Below are 12,654 nucleotides of genomic sequence, written 5' to 3' on the forward strand. Positions count from 1 at the left end.
GTTGTAAGTAGACACAGCATCGACCATAGACATGTAAGTAGACACAGCATCGACCATAGACATGTTGTAAGTAGACACAGCATCGACCATAGACATGTTGTAAGTAGACACAGCATCGACCATAGACATGTTGTAAGTAGACACAGCATCGACCATAGACATGTTGTAAGTAGACACAGCATCGACCATAGACATGTAAGTAGACACAGCATCGACCATAGACATGTTGTAAGTAGACACAGCATCGACCATAGACATGTTGTAAGTAGACACAGCATCGACCATAGACATGTTGTAAGTAGACACAGCATCGACCATAGACATGTTGTAAGTAGACACAGCATCGACCATAGACATGTAAGTAGACACAGCATCGACCATAGACATGTTGTAGACACAGCATCGACCATAGACATGTAAGTAGACACAGCATCGACCATAGACATGTAAGTAGACACAGCATCGACCATAGACATGTTCCAAGTAGACACAGCATCGACCATAGACATGTTGTAAGTAGACACATCATCGACCATAGACATGTTGTAAGTAGACACAGCATCGACCATAGACATGTTGTAAGTAGACACAGCATCGACCATAGACATGTAAGTAGACACAGCATCGACCATAGACATGTTGTAAGTAGACACAGCATCGACCATAGACATGTAAGTAGACACAGCATCGACCATAGACATGTAAGTAGACACAGCATCGACCATAGACATGTTCCAAGTAGACACAGCATCGACCATAGACATGTTGTAAGTAGACACATCATCGACCATAGACATGTTGTAAGTAGACACATCATCGACCATAGACATGTTGTAAGTAGACACAGCATCGACCATAGACATATTGTAAGTAGACACAGCATCGACCATAGACATGTTGTAAGTAGACAGAGCATAGACCATAGACATATTGTAAGTAGACACAGCATGGCACTGAGGAGACGTGGGGCCGCCATCTTGGAGTGGTGATGAGTACAATACATTAGTCAGGAGCAATTAAGTGTCAGCACATTTCATTCATCTTACCTCACTGAATACCACTCATTGTCACCCCTTTGTTCTCATGCGTGTAGCTATGATAAAGGACACATGTTTTCTTAACAGTAATAGAATATTCTTATATGCTAGAAGTGAGCAGACGTCCCAGATCTAAACTGGGAAGGGTCGGCTATTCCTAAGTTGAAGAAACAATATGATGAGGTTATATATACATGTTACATAAACAATATGATGAGGTTATATATACATGTTACATAAACAATATGATGAGGTTATATATACATGTTACATAAACAATATGATGAGGTTATATATACATGTTACATAAACAATATGATGAGGTTATATATACATGTTACATAAACAATATGATGAGGTTATATATACATGTTACATAAACAATATGATGAGGTTATATATACATGTTACATAAACAATATGATGAGGTTATATATACATGTTACATAAACAATGTATGATTACATTAAATATCTATATATCTTATAGACTGTATCTCTGTTTATTCTGTTTATTTATTCTGTCTTGACACTTTGTTTTGATATTTTCTATGACATTCTTCCCTTATATGATCATGTTTACACTGATTAACTTATATGTATTTTTGATGAATGTCGCTTTGCATAAAAGCAAGACTTGTATTGTTCAGCCACTGTTTGTTTAGTTAGCCAACATATATTAACTCCACACTGTAGTCCTAACTTTTAACCCCGTTGGCTTTTACAAACTTTATTTTCATCATTTATTTCAAGTTTGTTATATGACATTTTAAAATGTAAGTAATTTAATTGACCAAATATTCTATAATGGTCATACTCTTGTTTGCTAGCAGCTAGGACGTCAGCACTGTTGAAGATCTTTGCTCCTTCTCAACTCTGTGCTAATATTCTTTTCACAAAATACAAGCAATAGTACTTTAAGGTTAAATCTTACTTGTGAAAAGTAATCCCACGATTGCTATTTTCAACAGTCCGCTCATTCTGGCCAACCTTCAAAGAGAACAATATGACATTTTCATTCCCTAGAAAGTCCTAACAAACACAATCCTCATGATTGAATAAACGTTGACTTTATTCTGGAACAGAACATCATTCTAAGCATTTCCCATAAAAGTCTGTGTGCTAGCACCATTTATTAGTCCAGTTGCTTGATTCTTTTCACAGTTATGTTCTCTGGCAATAACTTATTTGTATATTTGGAGGGGAGAACAACTAAATAAACACCTGTACACCAAAACCCACTTTCTTTTTAGAAATAGATATGAACAAAGTAATGAAGATAATTTTGCACTCCTTGAAAAACAAATGATATTTACATGTTAAAAGCCAAGCATCTGCATGATGCCTTTTCTAGACTACATGTAGAAATGTCACATCCTGAAATGTTACATCCTCCATGTAGAAATGTTACATCCTCCCTGTAGAAATGTTACATCCTCCGTGTAGAAATGTTACATCCTCCATGTAGAAATGTTACATCCTCCATGCAGAAATGTTACATCTTCCATGTAGGAATGTTACATCCTCCATGTAGAAATGTTACATCCTCCATGCAGAAATGTTACATCCTCCATGTAGGAATGTTACATCCTCCATGTAGAAATGTTACATCCTCCATGCAGAAATGTTACATCCTCCATGCAGAAATGTTACATCCTCCATGCAGAAATGTTACATCCTCCATGTAGAAATGTCACATCCTGAAATGTTACATCCTCCATGTAGAAATGTTACATCCTCCCTGTAGAAATGTTACATCCTCCATGTAGAAATGTTACATCCTCCATGCAGAAATGTTACATCTTCCATGTAGGAATGTTACATCCTCCATGTAGAAATGTTACATCCTCCATGCAGAAATGTTACATCCTCCATGTAGAAATGTTACATCCTCCATGTAGAAATGTTACATCCTCCATGTAAAAATGTCACATCCTCCATGTAGGAATGTTACATCCTCCATGCAGGAATGTTACATCCTCCGTGTAGGAATGTTACATCCCCCGTGTAGAAATGTTACATCCTCCGTGTAGGAATGTTACATCCTCCGTGTAGAAATGTTACATCCTCCGTGTAGAAATGTTACATCCTCCATGTAGAAATGTTACATCCTCCATGTAGAAATGTTACATCCTCCATGTAGAAATGTTACATCCTCCATGTAGAAATGTTACATCCTCCATGCAGAAATGTTACATCTTCCATGTAGGAATGTTACATCCTCCATGTAGAAATGTTACATCCTCCATGCAGAAATGTTACATCCTCCATGTAGAAATGTTACATCCTCCATGCAGAAATGTTACATCCTCCATGTAGGAATGTTACATCCTCCATGTAGAAATGTTACATCCTCCATGCAGAAATGTTACATCCTCCATGCAGAAATGTTACATCCTCCATGCAGAAATGTTACATCCTCCATGTAGAAATGTCACATCCTGAAATGTTACATCCTCCATGTAGAAATGTTACATCCTCCCTGTAGAAATGTTACATCCTCCATGTAGAAAGAAATGTTACATCCTCCATGTAGAAATGTTACATCCTCCATGTAAAAATGTTACATCCTCCATGTAGGAATGTTACATCCTCCGTGTAGGAATGTTACATCCCCCGTGTAGAAATGTTACATCCTCCGTGTAGAAATGTTACATCCTCCATGTAGAAATGTTACATCCTCCATGTAGAAATGTTACATCCTCCATGTAGAAATGTTACATCCTCCATGTAGAAATGTTACATCCTCCATGCAGAAATGTTACATCTTCCATGTAGGAATGTTACATCCTCCATGTAGAAATGTTACATCCTCCATGCAGAAATGTTACATCCTCCATGCAGAAATGTTACATCCTCCATGTAAAAATGTTACATCCTCCATGTAGGAATGTTACATCCTCCATGCAGGAATGTTACATCCTCCGTGTAGGAATGTTACATCCCCCGTGTAGAAATGTTACATCCTCCGTGTAGGAATGTTACATCCTCCGTGTAGAAATGTTACATCCTCCGTGTAGGAATGTTACATCCTCCGTGTAGGAATGCTACATCCTCCGTGTAGAAATGTTACATCCTCCGTGTAGAAATGTTACATCCTCCATGTAGGAATGTTACATCCTCCATGTATAAATGTTACATGCTCCATGTAGAAATGTTACATCCTCCATGTAGAAATGTTACATCCTCCATGTAGGAATGTTACATCCTCCATGTAGAAATGTTACATCCTCCATGTAGAAATGTTACATCCTCCATGTAGGAATGTTACATCCTCCATGTAGAAATGTTACATCCTCCATGTAGAAATGTTACATCCTCCATGTAGAAATGTTACATCCTCCATGTAGAAATGTTACATGCTCCATGTAGAAATGTTACATCCTCCATGTAGAAATGTACATGCTCCATGTAGAAATGTTACATCCTCCATGTAGAAATGTTACAGGCTCCATGTAGAAATGTTACATGCTCCATGTAGAAATGTTACTTGCTCCATGTAGAAATGTTACATCCTCCATGTAGAAATGTTACATCCTCCATGTAGAAATGTTACATCCTCCATGTAGAAATGTTACATCCTCCATGTAGAAATGTTACATCCTCCATGTAGAAATGTTACATGCTCCATGTAGAAATGTTACATGCTCCATGTAGAAATGTTACATCCTCGTCCTTCCAAGCTTCAGCTTGTTCATCCAGTGGCATTGTGCTCCTTTTATACTTGAATGGTCCTTCACAGATTCTACAAGTCAAATATGAAGTTTCATGCAGAGCCAAATGTGACAGGGAAGGTGTTAGCGTCTTTGACAGGAAGGCAACTTGCTATCATTGCTTGTGATGTCCATGTTGCTAAAGTAAGAAAGAGCAGCTTGTGTAGCCAGAAAGAGGTCTTGTCTGTCTGCTGCAACACACCTTTCACTGCTTGTTGGGATCCCAGCTTGGCAGCCGCTCCAGGATGGACTTATGATCCACACCCACGCTGGCCACCAGACCCCCTGTGGTGAGCGCCGTCTCACTGTAGTCAATGTCTTCTCCCTTCAGAGATGTCATGTGTCCCCCTACAAGCAGGGTGACACACACACACACATTACAATGACATGTGTCCCCCTACAAGCAGGGTGACACACACACACATTACAATGACATGTGTCCCACTACAAGCAGGGTGACACACACACACATTACAATGACATGTGTCCCCCTACAAGCAGGGTGACACACACACACATTACAATGACATGTGTCCCCCTACAAGCAGGGTGACACACACACACATTACAATGACATGTGTCCCCCTACAAGCAGGGTGACACACACACACACATTACAAAGACATGTGTCCCCCTACAAGCAGGGTGACACACACACACACATTACAATGACATGTGTCCCACTACAAGCAGGGTGACACACACACACACACATTACAATGACATGTGTTCCACTACAAGCAGGGTGACACACACACACATTACAATGACATGTGTCCCACTACAAGCAGGGTGACACACACACACATTACAATGACATGTGTCCCCCTACAAGCAGGGTGACACACACACACATTACAATGACATGTGTCCCCCTACAAGCAGGGTGACACACACACACACATTACAATGACATGTGTCCCCCTACAAGCAGGGTGACACACACACACACATTACAATGACATGTGTCCCCCTACAAGCAGGGTGACACACACACACATTACAATGACATGTGTCCCACTACAAGCAGGGTGACACACACACATTACAATGACATGTGTCCCCCTACAAGCAGGGTGACACACACACACATTACAATGACATGTGTCCCCCTACAAGCAGGGTGACACACACACACACATTACAAAGACATGTGTCCCCCTACAAGCAGGGTGACACACACACACATTACAATGACATGTGTCCCCCTACAAGCAGGGTGACACACACACACATTACAATGACATGTGTCCCCCTACAAGCAGGGTGACACACACACACATTACAATGACATGTGTCCCCCTACAAGCAGGGTGACACACACACACATTACAATGACATGTGTCCCCCTACAAGCAGGGTGACACACACACACATTACAATGACATGTGTCCCCCTACAAGCAGGGTGACACACACACACACATTACAAAGACATGTGTCCCCCTACAAGCAGGGTGACACACACACACATTACAATGACATGTGTCCCCCTACAAGCAGGGTGACACACACACACACATTACAATGACATGTGTCCCCCTACAAGCAGGGTGACACACACACACACATTACAATGACATGTGTCCCCCTACAAGCAGGGTGACACACACACACATTACAATGACATGTGTCCCACTACAAGCAGGGTGACACACACACACATTACAATGACATGTGTCCCCCTACAAGCAGGGTGACACACACACACATTACAATGACATGTGTCCCACTACAAGCAGGGTGACACACACACACATTACAATGACATGTGTCCCCCTACAAGCAGGGTGACACACACACACATTACAATGACATGTGTCCCACTACAAGCAGGGTGACACACACACACATTACAATGACATGTGTCCCCCTACAAGCAGGGTGACACACACACACATTACAATGACATGTGTCCCCCTACAAGCAGGGTGACACACACACACATTACAATGACATGTGTCCCCCTACAAGCAGGGTGACACACACACACATTACAATGACATGTGTCCCCCTACAAGCAGGGTGACACACACACACACATTACAATGACATGTGTCCCCCTACAAGCAGGGTGACACACACACACACATTACAAAGACATGTGTCCCCCTACAAGCAGAGTGACACACACACACATTACAATGACATGTGTCCCACTACAAGCAGGGTGACACACACACACATTACAATGACATGTGTCCCCCTACAAGCAGGGTGACACACACACACATTACAATGACATGTGTCCCCCTACAAGCAGGGTGACACACACACACATTACAATGACATGTGTCCCCCTACAAGCAGGGTGACACACACACACACACATTACAAAGACATGTGTCCCCCTACAAGCAGGGTGACACACACACACATTACAATGACATGTGTCCCCCTACAAGCAGGGTGACACACACACACACACATTACAATGACATGTGTCCCCCTACAAGCAGGGTGACACACACACACATTACAATGACATGTGTCCCCCTACAAGCAGGGTGACACACACACACACATTACAATGACATGTGTCCCCCTACAAGCAGGGTGACACACACACACACATTACAAAGACATGTGTCCCCCTACAAGCAGGGTGACACACACACACATTACAATGACATGTGTCCCCCTACAAGCAGGGTGACACACACACACACATTACAATGACATGTGTCCCCCTACAAGCATGGTGACACACACACACATTACAATGACATTTGTCCCCCTACAAGCAGGGTGACACACACACACATTACAATGACATGTGTCCCCCTACAAGCAGGGTGACACACACACACACATTACAATGACATGTGTCCCCCTACAAGCAGGGTGACACACACACACACACACATTACAATGACATGTGTCCCACTACAAGCAGGGTGACACACACACACATTACAATGACATGTGTCCCACTACAACCAGGGTGACACACACACACACACATTACAATGACATGTGTCCCACTACAAGCAGGGTGACACACACACACACACACACATTACAAAGACATGTGTCCCACTACAAGCAGGGTGACACACACACACACACATTACAATGACATGTGTCCCACTACAAGCAGGGTGACACACACACACATTACAAAGACATGTGTCCCACTACAAGCAGGGTGACACACACACACACACATTACAAAGACATGTGTATGTTCACAGTGTGTGGCAGAGTAATACAGTAAGTGAGTACATGAAACATGAACACATGAAAAATGTGAATTAGTGGTAGCCCTTGGTTTTTTTTCCCCCTCTTTTGTTTTTGAGTCTTCTTTGCTAGTAGTAGGCTTTTTTTTGTCTTGAGTGTGTGATGTGTTGTTGGTACTGCTGTAACGGTACGCAAATATATATATATATATATATATATATATATATATATATATATATATACATATATATATATATATATATATATATATATATATATATACATATATATATATAAGGGGTGTAACGGTACACAAACATTTTGGTTCGGTACGTACCTCGGTTTAGAGGTTACAGTTCGGTTCATTTTCAGTACAGTAAGAAAACAACAAAATGTAAATTTTGGGGTTATTTCTATACCAAATTTGCAAAAATATTTTTTCTTAGTGGAATATTTGATGTGAAGTAATGGGGAACTTGGATAGGTCAATAATTCATAATGGCATTGATTTTGATTCAATATTGTGTTTTAAACAATGACAGTTTGAAAGAAAAAACAGCTTTTTTTTATTAGTAAACGTTACAAGTTTTTCTAAATTACATTTAGCCTTTAAGCTTTTTTATTTTCACTTCGGTTTTTGTTTATTTTAATAGCATTTTTAGAATGTGCCGTGGGTCTTTAAAACATTAGCTGTGGGCCACAAATGGCCTCCAGGACACACTTTTGACACCCCTGCTATAGATAATAAAAATAAAATCTGATAAATCTATGGATAAAAAGCAGAGGCTGGCGACGCATGCACATTTATCATAACTCTGTCTCTGCTCCTCCCTCACCAATGCTGCTGCGTGCACAATCTGTTTTCTTTTTAACCCCTTCTTAACCCTGAACGTACATTGAAAATACGCACAGCCCTAACTGAAAATGCTGGACATTTGAGGCATTTAAGAAACTCCACCCAGACAGCCCCGCAAAAGAGGACATGTCCGGTGAAAAGAGGAGGTATGGTCAGTCCATCGTAGCCCGTTAGCTGCTAGCATGCCTTGTGTTTTGCCTCGGTGTGCATTGTTTACCCAACGTGTATTACACTACTTAACATGTCCGTGTGGAAACTCGTTCGGTACCCCTCCGAACCGAACCGGAACCCCCGTAGTGAAACGGTTGAATAGAAATAGACGTAGCGCTACACCCCTAGTTGTTGGTGATACACGGCATTCAGGGACAAGAGCCAGAAATACTTGCCACTAGTAAGAATGCATTTCCATTTCCATTGTAAAAGTGATGTATTCATATGATATGATATATATATACCGCAGGGAATGGTGCTGGCCCCTCTTCTCTTCACCCTGTACACCGCTGACTTCTGCTACAACTCAGAGCTGTGTCACATCCAGAAGTACGCGGATGACACAGCCATGGTTGGGTGCATCAGGGACGGCAGAGAGGAGGAGTTTGGGAACCTGGTGAGGGACTTTGTTGTCTGGTGCCACACCAACCTCTTGCAGATCAATCCATCAAAGACCAAGGAGCTGGTCAGTGACTTTGGGAGGCCGAGTCCACGGTCACAACCTATTGTGATCGAGGGAGTTGAGGTACAGACCGTGGACTCATTCAAGTACCTCGGGGTTTGGGTGGACAATAAGCTGGACTGGACTGTTAACACGGACCATCAGTACAAGAAAGGACAGAGCAGGCTGTACTTCCTCAGGAGACTGCACTCCTTCAACATCCTGTGGATGTACTACCAGTCTGTGGTTGCCAGTGTTCTGTTCTACATGGTAGTGTGCTGGGGGGGGCAGTACATCTAAGAAGGACAGCTCCAGACTTGAGAAACTGATCAGGCGGGCCGGTTCTACAATGGGAATGAAAGTGGACTCACTGGTGAGGGTGGCAGAGAAGAGGACTGTGGACAAACTAGTGAGCATCCTGGATGATGCCAGTCACCCTCTGCATAGCCAGAGGAGCCTGTTCAGTGCTAGACTGCTTCACCCAAGTGCTGGACTAATAGACCCAAAAACTCCTTTGGGGGCGGGGGGTACTAGGATGACAGGGGATGCAAAACAATAACAGTGCGATAAGTTTTCATAACATGCTCACTATTGCGTACTTTGTCTTGTTAAAGTCTTATTTTACTGTTAGATTTTTATTCCCATTGTTGCTTTTTAGTTTTTATCCTTATTGTAATATTTCTCTATTTTGTTTCCATTTAAACCCCCATTATTTACTTTTTACTTCTATTTAAATTGATCTCAACTCTACACTGCTGCTGGAATTTTAATTTTCCTGAAGGAATCAATAAAGTACTATCTATCTATCTATTTATCTATATATGTCATATATTATTTATTATTATTATTGTTTATTGTGAGCAAACTGTGGTGCTGAATTTCCCCCAGGGATCAATAAAGTACTTTCTATTCTATTCATGTTAGCTTGTTTTGCTCCAATGTTCCATGCTAACTACTTGTGTAAGAGGACTTTGTGCAATAATATACTGCTGTGTATTTCCTTCCTTCTGCACAATTATTCAATGCAACAATGGAGCACTTCTGGTGACTTTGGTCCTGATCTTAGCTCACCACCCTGCTGCAGACTGCAGATGGAACCATTTACCATTCAGCATGACATCCTATATATTTCTTCAAGTGCGTTGTCACAAATGGTGACTTCCCATCAGGAGTTTTAGGAAGAAGCTGCTTGATAGGTGGGACTGGGGGTTCTAAATGATGTGTGCTCCAGAACCACTGCTTCAAAAGTCAGACTATTTCAATTGAAGACAAATATTCTTCTAAAGCATGCGCCTCCACCACTCTAATATTTACACTCAATCAGCAATCTTACTCTTCATTTCGATCACATTCAAGAACCTACTTGCAGTTTAACAGAATAAACCTTGTCATGTGTTCATCTTAAAGATAATTAGGTCAGGCTGATTACTAAAGAAACACTAATTAAATAGACTGCAAATGAAGGGAATACATTTAAATACAATTATGCAGTGCTAAAGTAAATACATTTTAATTAAATGAATACTACATAATAATAATGTAAATAAATAAACTGTAAATAAAATTCAAATGCAAATGAAAATACATCCTTCACCACTTGAGTCGTACTTTTTGCGCTTAAGAAACGTCATTGTAACTTTTGCCTCATACTTCCACAGTTTGTTTGATATCAGGGGTGGAAAAGAACATTACAAGAGTGCAAACCACAGCTGGGAAACTGCTCTTTAATCTCCCTACGCAGCTGGAAAGACCTGCTCATGGATTTGACTTCAGCATTGACTTTGCTTCCTAAATCCTTCTCTAGCACTCACGGACCAGGTCGCGGACCAGGCCCCGCGAGGTCACGGACCAGGTCACGCCAGGTCACGGACCAGGTCACGGACCAGGTCATGGACCAGATCGTGAACCAGGTCATGGACCAGGTCGTGAACCAGGTCATGGACCAGGTCGTGGACCAGGTCACGCCCCAGGTCACGGACCAGGTCACGCCCCAGGTCACGGACCAGGTCGCGAACCAGGTCATGGACCAGGTCATGGACCAGGTCATGGACCAGGTCACGGACCAGGTCATGGACCAGGTCATGGACCAGGTCATGGACCAGGTCATGGACCAGGTCATGGACCAGGTCACGCCAAGTCGCGGACCAGGTCATGGACCAGGTCACTGACCGGGTCACGCCAGGTCGCGGACAGGGTCACGGAACGGGTCACGGAACGGGTCACGGAACGGGTCACGCCATGTCATGCAAACATCGCCAGCATCCTAAAGCCCTTTCATCTCAGAGGCTCCATTGTCACATCCGTCCATTTTCTACCTTTTGTCCCTTTTCACAGTCAAAAAGCGAAAAAGTCAATGACTAATTAGAGGTGTTATGGTTGTTGAATTACCCATGGCAGTCAGAAGTGCTGCCCCAGCACAGATGTCCCACTTCTTAATGAAAGTGATGTGGACGTAGACGTCGGCCTGGTCCACATCGTCCTGATCACCTGCCGGCATTTGCAACAGCGACAGCACCTTGTACCCTGAAAGGAGAGGAAAGATGTTGGACGTGTTCTGTTGATGTGACACCAGTAAAGTATTCTGTTGATGTGACACCAGTAAAGTATTCTGTTCTTGTGACACCAGTAAAGTATTCTGTTGATGTGACACCAGTAAAGTATTCTGTTGATGTGACACCAGTAAAGTATTCTGTTGATGTGACACCAGTAAAGTATTCTGTTCATGTGACACCAGTAAAGTATTCTGTTGATGTGACACCAGTAAAGTATTCTGTTCATGTGACACCAGTAAAGTATTCTGTTGATGTGACACCAGTAAAGTATTCTGTTCATGTGACAGCAGTAAAGTATTCTGTTGATGTGACACCAGTAAAGTATTCTGTTGATGTGACACCAGTAAAGTATTCTGTTGATGTGACACCAGTAAAGTATTCTGTTCATGTGACACCAGTAAAGTATTCTGTTGATGTGACACCAGTAAAGTATTCTGTTCATGTGACACCAGTAAAGTATTCTGTTGATGTGACACCAGTAAAGTATTCTGTTCATGTGACACCAGTAAAGTATTCTGTTGATGTGACACCAGTAAAGTATTCTGTTCATGTGACACCAGTAAAGTATTCTGTTCATGTGACACCAGTAAAGTATTCTGTTCATGTGACACCAGTAAAGTATTCTGTTGATGTGACACCAGTAAAGTATTCTGTTGATGTGACACC

General features: G+C 41.9%; 1 protein-coding gene across 2 annotated transcripts in view; it reads right to left on the bottom strand.

The window, feature by feature from the left end:
- Positions 1–1,735: 1,735 nt before the first annotated feature.
- The window catches only part of bpnt2 (3'(2'), 5'-bisphosphate nucleotidase 2), a 39,542-nt gene continuing 28,623 nt past the window's right edge, over positions 1,736–12,654 (bottom strand). The window contains exons 7-9 of one of the 2 annotated variants that reach the window (XM_061891478.1): positions 11,825–11,959; positions 4,952–5,097; positions 1,736–2,026 (exon numbers count right to left, since the gene is read on the bottom strand). In XM_061891478.1, coding sequence (XP_061747462.1) covers positions 4,955–5,097; positions 11,825–11,959 — 278 coding nt within the window. In that variant the 3' untranslated portion in view covers positions 1,736–2,026; positions 4,952–4,954. Of the gene's footprint in view, positions 2,027–2,090; positions 5,098–11,824; positions 11,960–12,654 lie in introns of those variants that run through there. The other variant, XM_061891477.1, reaches the window with a different exon arrangement.

This window comes from Nerophis ophidion, linkage group LG28 (assembly GCF_033978795.1).
Source record: "Nerophis ophidion isolate RoL-2023_Sa linkage group LG28, RoL_Noph_v1.0, whole genome shotgun sequence".
Classification (NCBI taxonomy): Eukaryota; Metazoa; Chordata; class Actinopteri; order Syngnathiformes; family Syngnathidae; genus Nerophis; species Nerophis ophidion.